The sequence below is a fragment of the Oncorhynchus mykiss genome, chromosome 19 (assembly GCF_057628025.1).
Source record: "Oncorhynchus mykiss isolate SJ-2025 chromosome 19, ASM5762802v1, whole genome shotgun sequence".
In the NCBI taxonomy this organism is placed as follows: domain Eukaryota; kingdom Metazoa; phylum Chordata; class Actinopteri; order Salmoniformes; family Salmonidae; genus Oncorhynchus; species Oncorhynchus mykiss.
Genome location: NC_143040.1, coordinates 66,373,339 through 66,392,416, shown reverse-complemented (window position 1 = coordinate 66,392,416; position 19,078 = coordinate 66,373,339). Strand labels below are relative to the sequence as shown.

The 19,078-nt window shown below is 43.1% G+C and overlaps 1 protein-coding gene across 2 annotated transcripts; it reads left to right on the top strand.

Moving 5' to 3' along the window:
• Positions 1-236: 236 nt before the first annotated feature.
• LOC110498393 (grainyhead-like protein 3 homolog) lies at positions 237-17,920 on the top strand. 2 transcript variants are annotated; one of them, XM_036955156.2, is made up of 15 exons: positions 237-421; positions 2,441-2,552; positions 2,677-2,738; positions 4,120-4,366; positions 4,519-4,604; positions 4,793-4,934; positions 5,533-5,644; positions 5,895-5,989; positions 7,445-7,603; positions 9,252-9,327; positions 10,528-10,658; positions 12,510-12,636; positions 14,593-14,678; positions 14,808-14,872; positions 16,779-17,920. In XM_036955156.2, the coding sequence occupies exons 1-15, from the start codon at positions 405-407 to the stop codon at positions 16,894-16,896; spliced, it is 1,635 nt and encodes a 544-aa protein (XP_036811051.1). In that variant the 5' UTR covers positions 237-404; the 3' UTR covers positions 16,897-17,920. The 2 variants fall into 2 exon arrangements, with proteins under 2 accessions (XP_036811051.1, XP_036811050.1); XM_036955155.2 differs by having other exon boundaries at positions 279-421; positions 4,516-4,604.
• The last annotated feature ends 1,158 nt before the right edge of the window (positions 17,921-19,078 follow it).

The window sequence follows — 19,078 nt, the reverse complement described above, 5'->3', positions numbered from 1 at the left end:
TTTTAAAGCATAGTTCCTGAAAAAAACTCTTTGTTTTCTCACTTTCAATAAGAATCATTTGACAGCCTGGAGAAACCAATCTCTTTTCTTTAACTCCTGATGAGATGTGTGAAACATCTCCCAGGATTGTCCTGCTAAGTACCTGCCACTCACACCTGTGTTTCATCAGCACTGAAACAGTTAACCCCTCTACACCTGTCCTATCAGGCACCTGTCTCCGGAGCCCTCGGCCAATCAGGCGCGAGTGAGGGAAGCTACCTGTCAGCATGAAATAAATGTGGGGAGCTGGTGAGGACAGGAATCAAAACAGGCTCACTCTCTCTGCTAAGACAGACAACACCCACACCCACTTAGAGGAGTCTTTACCCAGAGGAACCTAAACTCTGCTGTCTTGCAAAGGAGTCATGACCAAAGAGATTGAGTAAGTTGACAACTTCTTTACATGGTTCTCTGAGGACATGCTATGTTTTAAAGGGTTTAAAGAGGGGTGTTCTGGGGCTAGAATGTGTTCCTTAAGGGAAATGAGTTTGGACTTGTCTTGTGGTGTATACCTGCTAAGGTAAAATGCAACCAATTGTATTAGACAGTCTAATATTTTATTGCCGCATTCACGTGCTATCGGAAACTCGGAACCTCCGGGTTAAAATGTAAGTAAGTTATTTGCGTAGAGCTTCCTATTGATTGTTTCTCCTAGTGGGAAACTCCGGATCACCTTTTGTTTTCTACGACTACTGCATGAACGTGACATAAGTGCATCTTTTGGTTGGATTGATGTAAGGCTCTTTTGGCTGTAACTGCTTTTGGTTCTGCAACAGTCTACCTTTTATTTTCTGCTGAGGGACAGAATAGATTATGATGCAAGTGCTGACTTGTCCATTCATCATCTTCTGTTGAACAGTAAGAGTTACCTTCACTTCCTGAGAGAGAGGGGTGGAGAAATTCAGGGCACTCATGCCCCCTCTTCTCTACCTCTGTTTCTCTATGTTGTGCAATGAGACCATCATGTGAAAGGTGTGTGTTTTTTACTAAAAGTATATTTAGTGGAGAACCTGATACACACACACACACACACACACACACTTTCGATGTCCCCCTGCTATGTTGTGTATTTATAGGGACTCGTGGTTTAAACTGGCAAAATGATTGCAGTCAGAGTACAGTATAACTGTAGTTTGCAGCAAATAATGCGTCCCAAAAAAAAACATATATTTTTTTACTGCAATAATTTCGCAGTATAACTGCAGTACAATGCAGTTATACTGCAATTACTGTGTCCAAAATACCACAGTCGACTGCAGTTACTGCACTTTTACTGCAGTTTCAAAACGGCACCTTTTTTTTTTGTAAGGGGAAGAGTAGCTAATGGAATGTTGTGGTGTTAATGTACACTGAGGCAGGTGAGTGTCTGTAGAGGGGAGAGACAGGTGTATCTTACAACAGGTGTCTGTTATCAGTCTTTGCAGTGGTGGGCTGTAGTTTTGAGAGAAGGTATTTTTTAGTAAACAATTGTATAGGAATCTTAAGAGGTATGGAAGGACAGTGATAATACAACATTATTTTCTGCTAATACGCCCTTATTGTGATTCTCTCACTCCTGGTCAAACACCGTAGGACGTCAATGCCTGAAGTCTTCCTTTTGTTGTCAGCACATTATGTGGTAGCTCATAGGTAAACCTGCTCTGTTTGCACACTGGCCACTCCAGGTCAACTTACAGGAAGCTTACTCCATCCTCAGTAGCCAGGAAATTCCCCCCCCCCCAAAAAAACAAATCCCAATTTTCTTTCTGTTTATCCTAAGGAGTTACTGATCCTTCCCCTAAATCCCATGTTTTGTGTCTGGACTGTTGGCTACCCAGAGCCTTCCAGACAGCTGACAGCTCGGATCTTGACCTTTGTACTTAAGAAGTCACTACGACCCTATGGCCCCCTGGAGGGAAAAGGCTTCTAACAAAAATGTTATTTATTTTCATTAAAAAAAAGAAAACATAATACCGTTCTGAGGTAACTGATAATGTGATTGAGTTCTAGTGAACGTAATTATTTTGAGGTTATTATACAAGGCATACTTGTGTGTGGGTGAGCTCTTGGCCCCTAGTATGTTGAATTTCTCTGGCATCTACTGTACGCAGTGAGCAGCAAATGTCTTATTAAGATCTGTGGTTTTGCAATCGAAACCGTCCTCCTAGCCCAGGGGCAAGTATGTGCAGCGCTTAAGGTTGTTATTAGCATGCAGACACTCACAGCATTAAGTCTTGCATCTCTACTACAAAAGTTAACATACGCATAGGCACTTCCCATAGCCAAAACATGCCAAAAAAATGTCATTTAATTTACAAAGTCAAGTGCTACCTCCTTCACGCTAATGTATTATTCAGAATGTGAAGCCTTTTTTTTAAATCATGTGACTTTATTCATGTTTCTCCTGGTCTGTGTGCTGCAGGACTCTGGGATTGGTCCTTCAGAACGAGAGTTTCAACTACCAGTGTTACAGTAACCTCATCATGGACTCCTGGGCCTACACAGACAACCTACTCACCTACGACCAGTGCAAGGTAATGTGTGTGTGTGTGTGTGTGTGTGTGTGTGTGTGTGTTATACCACCCGTTTAAGTTCAACCTGTCTCCTTTGTATGTGTTGTACAGAAACAACTCACTGTTGTCTCTCATGTTCACACAGACACCAAAAGAACAGAAAATGGTTGCGTGCAGCCGAGGCAGCAGTATGTACAAGCCAGAGAGGTAAGATTGATATCTGGAAAATATATGGCAAATAGAAATCCAAAATGGATGATGTTGAGAGATAGATGGGAGAGGTTGAATGGAGCTGAAGGGTGGGACAAATAGCAAGATAAAACATGTAAAACATGTATATACATCTGTAAAATGTATATATGTCCAGACCTTTTGTGAAATAGCACAGTTACAAATAGAAATCAAACTGGATGGACATCAGAAATAGAGGAAGGACTAAAAACAAACAAAATATAACTGTGGTAAAATAGACTGTGTCTGTAAAATGTGTATTAAGATGTAGAAATTGAAGGTAGAAGCAGAAGTGTTTATTAGTTTACTCCAATTGGGGGATCGGCGGAAGGCTTTGCGGGGAATAATAATAAAGGTATATTATTTTAAATATTATATATGTCTATATAGGTATGTATGTGTGTATGTATATGGATGTATATATTTACCCCAAAAATATATGGGGGATTGGAAATGATGCAGACAATTACAATTACATTGATGGAACCAATATTCTTTCCGCAATATTTAGCTGATCCACCCCTCTAAAAAAAAAAAAAAAAAAAAGATGATATCTAAGCAATTGTTTACACTACCAAGAGTATGGACTTGATTGAGCGATCAGGTTAAAGGCCAAGATAATTTCACCTGTCAATCAAACCTTGGAGGCAGACACTAAAGGGGTATGGGGAAGATCGGGTGTTAAAGGGATTTTTAAGTGGAACCCGAGTTCCTATGTCATGGAGTCAAGCTGCAGAAAAAGGGCAAGGCTTTGGCAAGGTCAGAGTTGGGTGAGCTTGTGGCTAATCCCCCTGTCAAACAGAACCCCAAGGGATTATGGGCTGTGGTACTCCTCCTCTTGCCACCCCTGAACAACACCGTCTCTGACTCACAAAGGAGGAGAAGCAGCCCCAGCTCTCCCTCTCTCTCACCTTCTCTTTTGTCTGGGTTGAAAAATGGCCGTCGGTGGCCGCACTGTTGTCCCGTCAAACACGGCAGTCAGTCCCTTTCGACAAAACTCAAATAAAGAAAGAGGGGAAGAAATATTGGGATTAGGCGGTAAACAGTTCCCACCCAGCTTTCTTTAGTTCACTTTCAGTAGCACTGTGTGCTCAGTGGACTCTGAGAACTACACTGGCTTTATTCATTCTTATTGACTTTTACACATTTTATGTCGGGAATTGTGTGTATGTGTGCTGCTGTACAGGCTACTGTATAAAAGAGCTGGATTTTTTTGTTGAAGGAAGGGCAGTTCCATTGACAATCAGTGTTTCTCAGGAGAGTTTTGTTTATCAAACATCTCCATTATTTAATTGAGTGTCAATCAAAGGAGTGGCTAATTGGGTTGGTATTGTATCTAAACTCCCCTCCCCCCCAGGACACTGAGTGGCTCCTCCCCCGAGCTGGTCTCCCTGGAGACGCCTACCAACATCACCAACGTTTCTTCCAGCCACCCCCAGGAGGCGCTGGACCTCAACAGCAAGCTGTCGTCCCTCTGCCCTCCATCTGTCCATCAAAACTCCAGCGCCGACACCTACGACAAGCAGGCCATCAACAACATGTTTGACTCTCTGCTCTCCCAGAAGTGGCCCACAGAGACAGCCTTCCCCGAGGCCACCACTGAGGTAAGCTTACTGTTCTAACCAGAGCAGCCATCTTGTTAAATTGTACATTTTAATCTCTGGCAACTTCTCCCCTTCTAGTTTTCCTCTCTCTCTTTCTTTCTTTTTCACATTCCATCTCCTCATTACTTTTTTCTTGTGTTCCTCTGAAGCAGGCTCTCCCCTACAGTGATCCCTTTACCAAGCAGCCCAGTCCAGTGTACTCTGACTCCTACACCAACTCCCCTCCAGAGAGATACAGGTAGCTATGTGCCCTGGGAATCAAATCAAATTAGAACACCTGTGCTGAGCTACACCCAAGTATCGAAAATGCTAATTTAATAAGGCTAAAGGTAATGAATATCATCGAGCTGTGTATAACTCGCAAAGCAATGGCAGTAATATTCAAATGGCTAAACATAATGCTGACCGTTAACGTTCTGTCTCCAGGAATGATTTCCAGTTTGTTTTGGGAGCCCCTCAAGCCACCCAGCACAAGTCGTCCCAGCTGCCCATGGTTTACCTCAACAAGGGCCAGTTCTACCCTATCTCCCTACAGGGGGTGGACAGCCCGTCCTCCAACAAAGTCAAGGTGAGTCGAGCTTTGATGACATCACCCAAGAGGACAGTTCCTCTCACCAGAGGATGTTCTATTTGACACAACCCCAGTAAAAGTATGTTCCTTCAAACCCCCCCCCCCTCTCCTCACCATTGTTGACTGTCATGGTAGACGGAGCAGGGTGGGAACGTTGTTCTCTCTTCTTGTGATGAGTGATTTTGGTTTTGGAGTTACGCCAGGCTCAGTGTTCGGGGCCAACACATATTTCATCTGGCGGGGCCAAACCCAATGCGTGTCAGCCAGTTAGTCAGGCCGAGAGGGAGAACAGGGGGAGGAGCTAAAGGTCTGCGTGTCAGCCAGTTAGTCAGGCCGAGAGGGAGAACAGGGGGAGGAGCTAAAGGTCTGCGAGTCAGCCAGTTAGTCAGGCCGAGAGGGAGAACAGGGGGAGGAGTTAAAGGTCTGCGTGACAGCCCTCTCTCTTTTCTCTGGTGAAAAGAGAAAACACAAGCCTTTGCGAATGAAACGTGCCCAGTAGTTTGCCTTTCTCGGAGTTGGCGATGCACACAACCTACACAAAATGTACCTTGTCTGATGGCCCCTCTCTCTCTCTCTCTCCGCTCTCTTTCTCCAGACGGTGGTCATGGCGGTGTTTGAGAATGATAAGAGTGCAGAGATCCAGCTGAGGTGCTGGAATCACTGGCACGCAAGGCAGCCGACCGTTAAGCAGCGGGTCATTGACATCGGTATACAACCTTTACCATGTACACATAAACACATGCATGGGAACAGCAACAGGAATTTGCCTTAGTTCTACATTTAAAACAACACATGTCAATGAGTGAAAGGTTTTATTAGTAGTTGTTGCTTCTTTTCGTAAGCCTGTATCCACTCAGAACAGAACCACAATCTGGTTTCTTTCATAAGCCTGGATCTTGTCAGAGCAGATAACCACTTTATTTTCCTTATATTAATATCTTTCTATCTGTCTTCTAGCTGACTACAAAGAGGTGTTCAGTGGCATCAGCCATGTGGAAGAGGTGGCCTTCAATGCTCTGTCTTTCATTTGGAACCCCAACGAGGAAGGGAAGGTAAGCGCAGCCAGGAAACTGGAAAAACACACTCTGACACACACACTCTGACGGACACACACACTGACGCACACACACACTGACGCACACACACACTGACGCACACACACACACACACACACACACACACACACACACACACACACACACACACACACGCTGATACACACACACTGACGCACACACACGCTGACACACACACACACACACCACACACGCTGACGCACACACGCTGATACACACACGCTGATACACACACGCTGACGCACACACACTGACACACACACACACACACTGACACACACACACAGATAAAGTCACAGTGCTAGGAACAGCCCTATTATTTATCTAGCCACGCTATCCGTTGAGCTGAAATGGGGCGATGAGGGAGCGCTGAGGGTTGGGAGGGGAGGAATCCCTGGCATGCGGCCGCCCCGGGGCGCCTGTCACCACAAGGCAAGAGCGACACGTCGAGAGCGCTTACTGCAATCTGCTCACGCCCATAGGGGTGAGGCAGTGAAACTCCCTGCAGGTGGAGAGAGGGAGAGGGAGAACGGAGAGAGGGAGAACGGAGAGAGGGAGGGAGAGAGGGGGAGAGGGAGAAAGGAAAGTACAGGTTGGAAGGAATGAGAGAGTAAAGCTCATTTCAACACTGAAGGCACCTGTTGTCACAACCAGTGATATACTAATTCATCTCATTTTACCCAGAACAAGTCTGTTAAAATCAGGGCCTCTTATATCCTGAAACCTTACCAAGACACAGCCGTTGTGGAAACATTCAAAGCTTTTCTGTTATACTGAACGTCTGTACGTTTTAGATTGGAGAGTTGCCAAGCCAAAACGGTGTCATCACAACACGTGTCCATAGATTCCTAGTTTTTGATTTGTTAAGCTTTTTCTGTCTCCACACTTCTTCCTGATCAGAGATGTGTCTATGCTTGTCACTCAATATTTTTATTTTCTCTCAGTCACACCTCATTGGTGAAAGGGCCGCCAGCCGCCCACACACACGAGACCTCTCTTTGTCACTTCTCGTTATATGAAATTGAATAGAACATTAGTGAAGCAATTGCGAATTGCGTAAATGGTTTAATGATTTTTCAAGGTTCTCAATACCACTCAAGGACCTTTAAAAAATAAATAAAAAAGGGCACCTAAACAGTTATAGAAAGTCCTCACATTTTAAAAAAATTGATCAGGATCTCTATTAGAGACAGCTGGTCTTACTGGGGTCCGACACATAACGGACAAAATACATTAACATGTAGTTTGCGTGTGTATCAATCGGTTACACATACATGTCAGTACACGCACACAAAAAGTAGGTAACATAGGGGAGAGGTGTTGTGCCCGTGATGTGAAATCTTTATTAGTTTCTTTGAAACCAGTATTAATACTGTACGTTTCCTTGTCTGATATCATGTTTACCCCTATTCTCTTCTCTCCTCTCTCCAGGTGTACATTGGCATTAACTCTCTGAGTACAGACTTCTCCTCTCAGAAGGGGGTGAAGGGGCTTCCTCTCAACCTCCAGATCGACACCTATGATTTCAGCACCGGCACCAACCGCCTCATCCACAGAGCTGCTGTCCAGGTCAAAATCTTCTGTGATAAGGTCAGTAAAGATCTCCATCTCAAATGTCATTTTTTTCTAAGGCCTTATAGATGTGTAATGTGCATTCGGAAAGTATTCAGGCCCCTTTACCTGTTTCCACTTTGTTACGTACATACATTCTTCTCCTCAACAATCTACACACAATACCCCCATAATGACAACACGGAAACAGGTTTCTAGAAATGTTTACCTTATACCTTATTTACATAAATATTCAGACCCTTTTTTATGAGACTGGAAATTGAGCTCCGGTGCATCTTGTTTCCATTGATCATCCTTGAGATGTTTCTACCACATCTCTGCAATACCTCATCAATCGGTGCTTTATAGTGACCTGACGGAAGCCACTCCTCAGTAAAAGGCACATGACAGCCCGCTTGGAGTTTGTCAAAAGGCACCTAAAGGGCTCTCAGACCGTGAGAGTCCTTTAGGGGATTCTCTGGTTTGATGAAACCAAGATTGAACTCTTTGGCCTGAATGCCAAGCATCACGTCAAGAGGAAACCTGGCACCATCCCTATGGTGAAACATGGTGGTGGCAGCATCATGCTGTGGGGATGTTTTTCTGCGGCAGGGACTGGGAGACTAGTCAGGATCAAGGGAAAGATGAATGGAGCAAAGTACAGAGAGATCCTTGATGAAAAACTGCTCAGGACCTCAGACTGGGATGAAGGTTCACCTTCCAACAGGACAATAACACTAAGCACACAGCCAAGACAACGCAGGAGTGGCTTCGGGACAAGTCTCTGAGTGGCCCAGCCAGAGGCCGGACTTGAAAAACCCAATCGAACATCTCTGGAGAGACCTGAAAATGGCTGTGATCGCTGCCAAAGGTGCTTCAACAAAGTACTGAGTAAATGGCCTGAATACTTATGTAAATGTGATATTTCAGTTTTTTTTATGCATTTGCAAAAATGTCTAAACTTGTTTTCATGGGGCATTGTGTGTAGATTGATGAGGAAAACTAAATAATTAATTTTAGAGTAAGGCTATTACATAACAAAATGTGGAATAAGTCAAGGGGTCTGAATGCTTTCCGAATGCACTGTATGCTTTACAATATATATTTAGTGGCATCCCCCAAGGTTTGGTACTAAGTCCTATACAGTTACTGTATCTCTAGTTTATGACCTAAAGCTGTGCAGGTGACGAAAACAGATTATTTAATCTCAGAGATGTCTGGTTCATGAGTTGAACCTATGTCTGACAGACCTAGTCATTGATCCCATTGTTGGCTTGAAATCTGATAGTTGTCGTCAAATGCCCCTATGGCCATGTATAATCTTTTCAATCTATCCACCTTTTGGGATGTGTCATCCGTTGCCACTAGCTGTTTTGACACAGTGGAGTGATAATGTGTCGGGCCGCTCATTGACACACAAGCCAAACAAACTGGTTTAGCAGCTGGTGAATGAGTGTTCCGTCATCACTGTTGTCCCTCTGTATCTCAATGTGATGAGGTGGAGCGGTGTGACCGGACTACATTGCTAGTCAGGCTAGGTCAACCATGACATAAAATCGGGTGTATTATTTTATCGCTGCTTCTTCTCTAATAAACACATTGTTGCATGGCTGACTGGTTAATAAAATGAGGAATAAAACTGTCAGAGAAGAGTTGTGACCATGTGTGTCTGGGTCTTTCTCCTCAGGGTGCAGAGAGGAAGATGAGGGATGAGGACAGGAAGAGGAGCAAGAGGAGGGGCAAAACTGTCATCGACTCCAAAAGTAAGACTTCTTCAGACACTGTCTTATTAGAAAAAGAATCACAAGCGACATCCGCACACAAACACTAACCCAATGACACATGTAAACCCCAGGAAAACATGCTGTCTATGACGAGCATGTGCCATTGTGCACATGTTGATGTTGTTCATCCACACCAGATGCGATCAGGACACGCAGGATGAAATATCAAAAATAACTCTGAACCAACAACATTCATTTCGGTCCAGGTCGAAACACATATAACATTCATGGACAATTAGCTCGCTAGCTGTTGCTAGCTGTTGCTAGCTAATTTGTCCTGGGATATAAACATATTTTACATGAAATGCTCAAAGTCCTTTTGTTTCCTGGATCTTTGTAGAATATTGACCCATTTTGAGCCACACAAAATCGTCTGTTCTCTACTCCAATAATTAATCCACAGGTAAAAGGGTAAACATTTGTTTCTAGTAAACTCTTCTCCTTCAGTCTTCTTCTGTGGACTTTATGTGGCGGTTGGCAACCAACTTTAAGGTGCTTTACTACAACCAACTGCACTGGAGTGTGGACCTCCTAAAAACCAATGAGAAAATGAGAGAGGCGGGACTTGCAGCGCCTCAAGTGGCAAAAATAAAACCAAGTTCTATTTTAGGACCTGGCTACGTAGAGGTTCGTTGTCGCACGGGCGTGTGTGCAGTTTGGATTCTATTATTGAATAACGGGTACATTTATTTTTGCAACACTCGTGCAAGAAACACAAGCGGTGTGGTCAGCATGTTACAATATGCAAATAAGTCATTTAATTACAGGTTGGGTATCTTTTTTTATCATGAGGCTTGGCCTCCACAAGTCCATCTCCACTCCATTGCATGGTTGAAATCCAGTCTGACTAAATCCAGTGAAAACAGACAAGCAGGAAATACATCCTGCATTCTCAGTCTGTGATTGTCATTTAAGACCCCATGCGTTTCTAACCAAATTAGCATTTTTGGATTTATCCCCACTTGTATGAAGTGTTATTATTCAGTACCTGTTCTACCTTTTAAAGAGGATAATTCAGACTCACAAGCATTACAATGTCCTAGAGACAGTCTCCCAGACTCAGGTAAACCTTACTCGCAGACTAAAAAGCACCCGGGGAAAACAACCCCTTTAGGTCTTCATTTAACAGGCGATTCTATAATGCTCACTCTAACCCAGTGTTCTCCTCTCCCTCCTCAGCCATCAAGTCAGTAGTGTCCAGCTCCATGGGAAGTGACAGCACCTTCTTCAAAACCCTGGAGGACCACGTCACCAACCCCGTCCTCTTCATCCCAGAGATGCACCTCTCCAACATGCAGCGCTGTGGCCTGGTAGGTCTCCCTCCTCCCTCATCTACTCCACCTTTCTTTATCTTTCTTTGGGATTGAGGGATATTGGAGTTCACCACCACAACAGTGAGTTGAGTCATGTTCCCTGCTATCCCGGGACTGTAGCTCAGGGCTCTGGCACACACAAGGGGGGGGGGGGTGGTGTGGGAAAATAAGTTTGTGGGAAAAGTGGGTTGGGATAAGGGAGAGTATCAGGGAAAGTGAGGAGAGGCAGATGCCAAGCTCAGACAATCTAATTGGTGGGCTATTCAGATTCCTCGACTCGAAACTCAAGTCTAGTGTGACTGACACACGGGATAACCTGCAGGAACCTACACAAAGAGACACACACACACCACCTGGCAGACACACACTCACCTGGCAGACACACACTCACCTGGCAGACACACACTCACCTGGCAGACACACACTCACCTGGCAGACACACACTCACCTGGCAGACACACACGCACCTGACAGACACACTCACACACACCTGGCAGACACACACACCACCTGGCAGACACACACTCACCTGGCAGACACACACTCACCTGGCAGACACACACTCACCTGGCAGACACACACGCACCTGACAGACACACTCACACACACCTGGCAGACACACACACACCACCTGGCAGACACACACTCACCTGGCAGACACACACTCACCTGGCAGACACACACTCACCTGGCAGACACACACACACGCACCTGACAGACACACTCACACACACCTGGCAGACACACTCACACACACCTGGCAGACTCACATACACATGGCAGACACACATACACATGGCAGACACTCACACACCTGGCAGACACACATACACCTGGCAGACACACATTACCTGGCAGACACACATACACCTGGCAGACTCACATACACCTGGCAGACACACACCTGGCAGACACACATATACCTGGCAGACACACTCACATCTGACAGACACACTCACACACACCTGGCAGACACACATACACCTGGCAGACACACTCACCGAGCCCCCCACTTTTCAGTGTTGTTGACACAAGCCAGTGGAGGTGGTAAGGGCTCCTGTTCTGACAGGCATTTAGTTCCCACAGTCTGGGCTTTAGGGAGTGGGGAGGGGGAGTGGGAGTGGGTGTGTGTGTGTGTGTGTGTGTGTGTGTGTGTGTGTGTGTGCTCAGTCTTCTACCAAGTGTTAATGCTCCCATACTTACTTGACACTACAGACATTTTCACTGCTTTAAGAGAGGAAGCTAGGGAGAGATGTTCCCTAATTTAGGATAAATGTGAAGGGGGTCATTTGTTTTTCTGAGCTCTGAGGGTAGGATGATTTACAAGACTTAGCTGAGTCCCATAAATCATTGCACCTGTCAAAGAAAATATGTCTTAGAAAATCCCAGTTTGTTAAGAGGGGAGAGAACCGAAAAATCCCCAAACAAATTAACGTTATCTTGATAAAAAAAATAGTCTGAAAATGTTCTGTCTCATATACAATACAAAATGTGACTCGCTGACAGGTTGTGAAACTTTGATATTATTTTATTTCACCTTTATTTAACCAGGTCGGCCAGTTGAGAACAAGTTCTCATTTACAACTGCGACCTGGCTAAGATAAAGCAAAGCAGTGCGACAAAAAAACAACAACACAGAGTTACGTCTCTGATAGTTTAGACTTAGACTTCTGGTCTGGAACCTTTTATCTCTCTGCATCTGCATCCCTTCAGGGTCATGGGAGACCTCTTTAGCAGTGATAATAACATTCCTATTTATGACTGTTCCAGCCATACAATGGCTGGGATGGGAAATTAAGCAATCAAATTCTATAGAGGAACTGTACCTAATGATTGTTCTCTGTGTAGGCACCTCCCACAACCCTGGAAGAGGTTGAAAGGACCTCCCTGAAGAGACTTTACCCTGATAGAGTGGACCAGAGCAGTGGTAGCCCACCACCAAGCAAGCAGGCCAGCTTGGAGGAGCAACAGAAAGGTAAATAGAAAAGTTAAATTATTGAATTGAAAATACAGCGCACTTCCTGAATTGAAATGAAAGTGGCCCAAACCCAAAGCAAATATACAGACGGCGCTACTGTGTTCCCGGTCTGGTAAACGGACTGACGTATTCTGTTGTCCCATGGATGGATTATCTTCGCAAAAGGAGAAATGCTCACTAACAGGGATGTAAACAAATCTGTGCACAAAATTTGAGAGAAAGAAGCTTTTTGTGCAAATTGAACATTTCTGGGATCTTTTATTTCAGCTCATTTTTTATTTATTTCACCTTTATTTAACCAGGTAGGCTAGTTGAGAACAAGTTCTCATTTGCAACTGCGATCTGGCCAAGATAAAGCGTAGCAATTCGACACATACAACAACACAGAGTTACACATGGAATAAACAAAACATACAGTCAATAATACAGTAGAACAAAATAAAACTAAAAGTCTATATACAGTGAGTGCAAATGAGGTAAGTTAAGGAAATAAATAGGCCATGGTGGCGAAGTAATTACAATATAGCAATTAAACACTGGAATGGTAGATCGGCAGAAGATGAATGTGCAGGTAGAGATACTGAGGTGCAAAGGAGCAAAATAAATAAATACCAGTATAGGGTTGAGGTAGGTAGATATTTACAGATAGGCTAAGTACAGGTGCAGTGATCTGTAAACAGCTCTGACAGCTGGTGTTTAAAGCTAGTGAAGGAGATGTGAGTCTCCAGCTTCAGAGATTTCTGCAATTCGTTCCAGTCATGGGCAGCAGAGAACTGGAAGGAAAGACAACCAAAGGAGGAATTGTCTTTGGGGGTGACTAGTGAGATATACCTGCTGGTGCGCGTGCTACGAGTGGGTGCTGCTATGGTGACCAGTGAGCTGAGATAAGGCGGGGCTTTACCTAGCAGAGACTTGTAGATGACCTGTAGCCAGTGGGTTTGGCGACGAGTATGAAGCTAGGTCTCATGAAACATGAGACCAACACTTTACACGTTGTGTTTATATTTTTGTTCAGTATAAATATGTGGCTGTCCATGGTTCTGATTTGTGTGTGTGCGTGTGCCATCTTCCTCTCTTTCATGTTGACGAAAGCGTATATGACTGTCATACAGTACACGTTTAAAAAAAAAAATGTTGTTGTCCTGGGCTAACTGGTTAAAATGCTTGCTCGCTAGCCTAACTTCCTTTCATTGGCAATGATGACCACACTAGTTAACATTAGCCTACTACATCTAGCTACATGTTGAACTTCCATCCTCTCAGGTCAGGGGCAAATTGTATGAATTTATAGTTAAATCAGAATCGCTGTTATATTCATTGGTCAGTATGGAGAATTAAGTCAAACCAAAAGTCCAAATCCCTATCTCCATCCATGGCTAATTTAGGAAAGGGGACAATTTTAGCTAGCTAGCTAGCTATTGGAGGACAAAAACACAACGAGATGCAACAATTCAAGTTCTCAGTCAGTAACATTTGGTTTTTTGATGCGATGGACTGGCATGAAGCCAAATCCAAAATGGCTTCTCTTGAAAAACATTTTTGGTGTGCCAGGACCATTCACAGTTGAGCTCACTCAGTTTAGCTCAACGCTGATCAGCTATTATTTCATAGGGAGGTCAAATGTTCACTGGGTTCCTTGCATTCAATGCTATGGGCGGGAAGAATATCATACTCAGATAGATGGGCTATACATACAGACACAGAGGGGCGCTGTTTCGCTCACTTGGATGCTTTCTCCGGTGAGATACATTCAGCCTCTAGCAAATTGAAGGAAAATTATGAAACACAGAGAGAAGAAAGATACATTATTCAATGTAAACATTTAGTTTTTTACAATTCTGGGAGGGAATCCTGGCTTCCTTTGGCTTTAATGAATACACGGCACTGTTCTGTTGTCCTGTTTTCTCCTGGTCTGGTAAACAAGCTGACGTATTCTGTTGTCCTGTTTTGCAGTACTCTTGTACGTGAGAACAGAGTCCGAGGAGGTGTTCGATGCTCTCATGCTCAACACCCCAACTCTGAAAGGCCTGAGACAAGCGGTAAGTAGTACACTCTTAATACTTGTTCCTTACCCAACTTCGTCATCGTCCAAGCATCTCATCGTTCAAGCATGAGAGAATAGTGTAGAGTTGACGGTGATACTAATCTTTCCTTTGTTCCTTTCTCAGATTTCTGAAAAGTATGGCATGCAAGAGGACTCCATTGGGAAAATATACAAGAAATGCAAAAGAGGGTAAATTACTTTCTGAGGCCTTTTTTTTTTTTTTTTTTACATCAAGGAGGAACAAGTGTTAGCATTAGCTATGCTACATAATTAGCAATGCTATTCCCAAGTAGCATTAGCAAGTTACAGTAAATTGAAGGGAAATGTATTGGATTTGATTAAGTAGATGCACAGCAGGATATACTACTTACCATAAAACATTCATTAATAGCCCAAGTTCTTATTTGCTTAAATCACTGAACACAACAGGCACTTGTTAGAGACAGGATTTGATTTGCTTAAATCACTGAACACAACAGGCACTTGTTAGAGACAGGATTTGATTTGCACCAGGGACCTATTTCCTTAATACACAGAGCTTTCACTCATTTCATAGTTAATTGTTTAATTCCAGCATTCACTTCCAGCGTTTTAATACATTTCTTAATTTCCTGCACAAATGTGTTATCATTTACACATTGCTTCACATTTCTATTGACTTAGTATGTCTATATTTAAAAATATATAATAGAATAATAATTATCCTATTTGATTGGGAATTTTTGGCAGTTCTTACTTTAGCCACCAGATGGGCAATGGGACGATTTCAGAGGGTCTGTACTCCCGAAGTTGTTAACTGTTTTATTGCTCGTCGTTCTCAGCTGTTAGCAGCCAATGGCTAGCAGTTCTCAGCTGTTAGCAGCCAATGGCTAGCAGTTCTCAGCTGTTAGCAGCCAATGGCTAGCAGTTCTCAGCTGTTAGCAGCCAATGGCTAGCAGTTTCTTACTGCCGATAAAAATGGATAATCCAAACCCTCAGGATGTCCACAGACTAACCCATCTTTCCCAGTACACTACCGTTTCACTATTTCCTTTTGCAACACATCCTTCTACTTTACTGTAATGTCCTCAGTAAGGAAACCAACCCAAGTTGACAGACTGGCTAGGTGAGCTAGCTAGCTCTATGTCTGCTGGAATGTGATAATCTCCCAATAGAGAGAAAGAAACAGGACGGAAAGATGGATGAGTCAGGTGATTGTTTTACTTGACAATATTTATGTTTCTCTAATCTGATCTACCCATCCCCGTAGCTACACCAGGAAGTGTTTTGGTCTATTTCGTTGAGTGAAAAGAGGTAGCTACTCTGATAGACAAGGGTTTTGATTAAGGCGGAGGGAGCCACCTTATTGTGCAAACATGTGGTTGCGAGGTGGATGCAATTGAATGGGACTAACCTTTGAGGAAGAGCTGGTATCCCTATTGTCAACATGTGAACCATGAAATGAAATAATGGCGTCCATTGTGTGTTCAATGCTTGAGCCATAGTCTTTCAAAGGGATTTATATACTATTCTGATTTTACAGTAAACGTAAAGTCCTTCGATGTATAGGTGACAACATTTCCCTCAGCTTGAGACATACCCCTAGTAGTGAAGTAGGCCGGTAGTCTTCACACCAGAATCCATGTCAATGAACGGGTGTGACGCTAACATGTTGCGAGGCAGTCATTTGTTGAAGCTGACTTGACGGAGAAGATTAGAGGGGGACTGTCACCCTGAATGACATGTGGTTCTTCTGTCACTCCGCCCTGCTGTGTGCTGACATTACATGGAGAACCCAACAGGTTCTGTAACATTCTCCTTCTGCTTATAGTCTTCAATCAGTCCCTTCCCTCCGGGTAGCGTGAGCAGACAGATCGCTTGATTAGCAACAAAGCTCTACTTACCGTAAAGCCAGGTTGCCATCTGGGAAAAGGAGTCTGGCCTGATTAATTGTTTGCAGTGTTGAGGGAATTGGAGGCCTCTCACTCTTTTGTTTCATGACTAAAACAATGTCTCAGCCAGACAGCAGCAAAGAGGTCATTTACGTAACATGTAGCCTGTTATATAAAAGGTGTGGTACAAGACATTCATCTGTTCTTTGTCTGTTGTCTTTCAGGATTTTCGTCAATATGGATGACAACATCATTGAACACTACAGCAACCACTCAGCGTTCCTCATAGAGATCTCTGAAGTCATGAGCAGTCAGTTCCAGGTCACTCTCATGGAGTTATGAAGAGAGGGCAGACATTTTTTTTTTTAATGTTCGGGCCACCAAATGGCAAGGTCTGCCCAATCAAACTGCCTGCCGATTTCAACCCTTTATTAAGCACTGCCCTGCGAGAGACTCTATTGGCCGAGCCAACAGGACAAAGACAGACCATCCTCTCTACCATTGAACCGACTTCAGACCGAACGCTTTATAGTGATGCCAGTCACTGACTTTGTAAATACCATTTAACCCCATCCTGACTTTTTTTTTTTTTACTGTGGTATATATTTTATAACAGAGCGATTATGATTAATTATGACTATGCTGTAAATATTTTATGTAAATAGAAATGAATGACATATGAGTTGTCTCTTTTGAGGAGACACACAGCGATACCATGACCCACTTTTCAGAAATTTCCACAAGCTACATATTTCAATTTCAGTAGACATATCGTGAATGTTGTCAACTTTTTCAGACTGCCATTCTTGCTGCTTGTCATGTGCTTATCGCTTCTTCCAAGAGATCTCAAGTAATGGGAATGCTGCCATTGTTGAATTGCTTTAGTTTTTTGTTTTGTTACCATATTATTTCTCAGACCATTATGTTTGCTATATAAATGGTACTACCAATAGGATTATGCTTTAGCCTGAATTGTCCAACAAACACCCTAGAATTATCCAACAAAGTACTTTTTTTTTTAGAACCAAAGTCACACATTTCCCACTTCACGGGTATTGCCTTCACAAAAACCTCAGTGGCCTTCTATAGTAGAAGACTGTACACATTTCTAGGTTGTATTGTGTCACCACATAATTCTTCCCCCAAGCCACTGTGCTAGAACCACTAATGTTCCAGATCAACCCCTTTCAAAATCTTTCAGTTGAGTTTTTTGTGAAGGCGTTTAGATTTCTCTTTGTATGTTTTTTTTGCAACATTTCAATGCTGTAGCTATATCCCTGTAATATATCTTATGATTTTACCATAGCCATTCTTTTTGTATTGATTCTCGTTTCCAAGAAAATTAAACATACACAAAAAAAAAAAACGTGTACATGTTTCTTTCAATGGTTTTACTAGGATATAGTTTAAAGATGACCTATAGTTCATCCACTTCAACTGAAATCTTACCCTGGACGCAGGCCTCTTACCAAGAAAATGTATGCAAATAGTACAATTTATACTCCTTGTTCACGCCATTGAGTATATTAGAACACCGCAGAGGGAATTTAAACAGGCCTTTAGCACAGACACTGAATACATGTTATTGTGTGTCTCGTCATGTCTGCTGGTCTCATGACAAACCTAATTTTTATTATTTTAACAATAAGGTTATGTATTTCTATCATCTTGAGCGTGTGTGTGTGTGTGTATGCAATGAGTGGGTGTGTGTTTCAGTGTGTGTGTGTGTGTGTGTCAGTGCGTGTGTCATATAAAATACAAAACCAGACCAGCACCCCGGATGATGTTGATGTTGAGACGGGTGTTTTGCGGGGACTATTTAATGAAGCTGCCAGTTGAGGACTTGTGAGGCGTCAGTTTCTCAAATTAGACATTCTAAGGTACTTGTCCTCATGCTCAGTTGTACACCGGGGCCTCCCACTCCTTTTACTATTCTGGTTAGAGCCAGTTTGCGCTGTTCTGTGAAGGGAGTACACAGCGTTGTACGAGATCTTCAGTTTCTTGGCATTTTCTCACATGGAATAGCCTTCATTTCTCAGAACAAGAATAGATGGATAAGTTTCAGAAGAAAGTTCGGTTTGTCTAGCCATTTTGAGCCTGTAATCGAACCCATAAATGCTGATGTTCCAGCAGTTTTCTGCTGTGATAACATAATTGAAAAGGGTTTTCTAATGATCAATTAGCCTTTCAAAGTGATAAACTTGGATTAGCTAACACAACGTGACATTGGAACACAGGAGTGATGGTTGCTGACAATGGGCCTCTGTACGCCTATGTAGATATTCCATAAATAATCAGCCGTTTGTAGCTACAATAGTCATTTACAACATTAACAATGTCTACACTGTATTTCTGATCAATTTGATGTTATTTTAATGGACAAAAAATGTGTTTTTCTTTCAAAAACAAGGACATTTTTAAGTGACCCCAAACTTTTGAACAGTAGTGTACATATATAATCTGTTGAATACGTAAGATTGAATACTATATGTACAGCAATAATTAAATAGGATGGCTTTGACTA

Coding starts and splice junctions, on each gene's coding strand:
- LOC110498393 (XM_036955155.2), top strand. Junction 4,367..4,515: donor TCCCCGAGGCCACCACTGAG/GTAAGCTTACTG, acceptor GTTCCTCTGAAG/CAGGCTCTCCCCTACAGTGA. Junction 5,990..7,444: donor ACCCCAACGAGGAAGGGAAG/GTAAGCGCAGCC, acceptor TCCTCTCTCCAG/GTGTACATTGGCATTAACTC.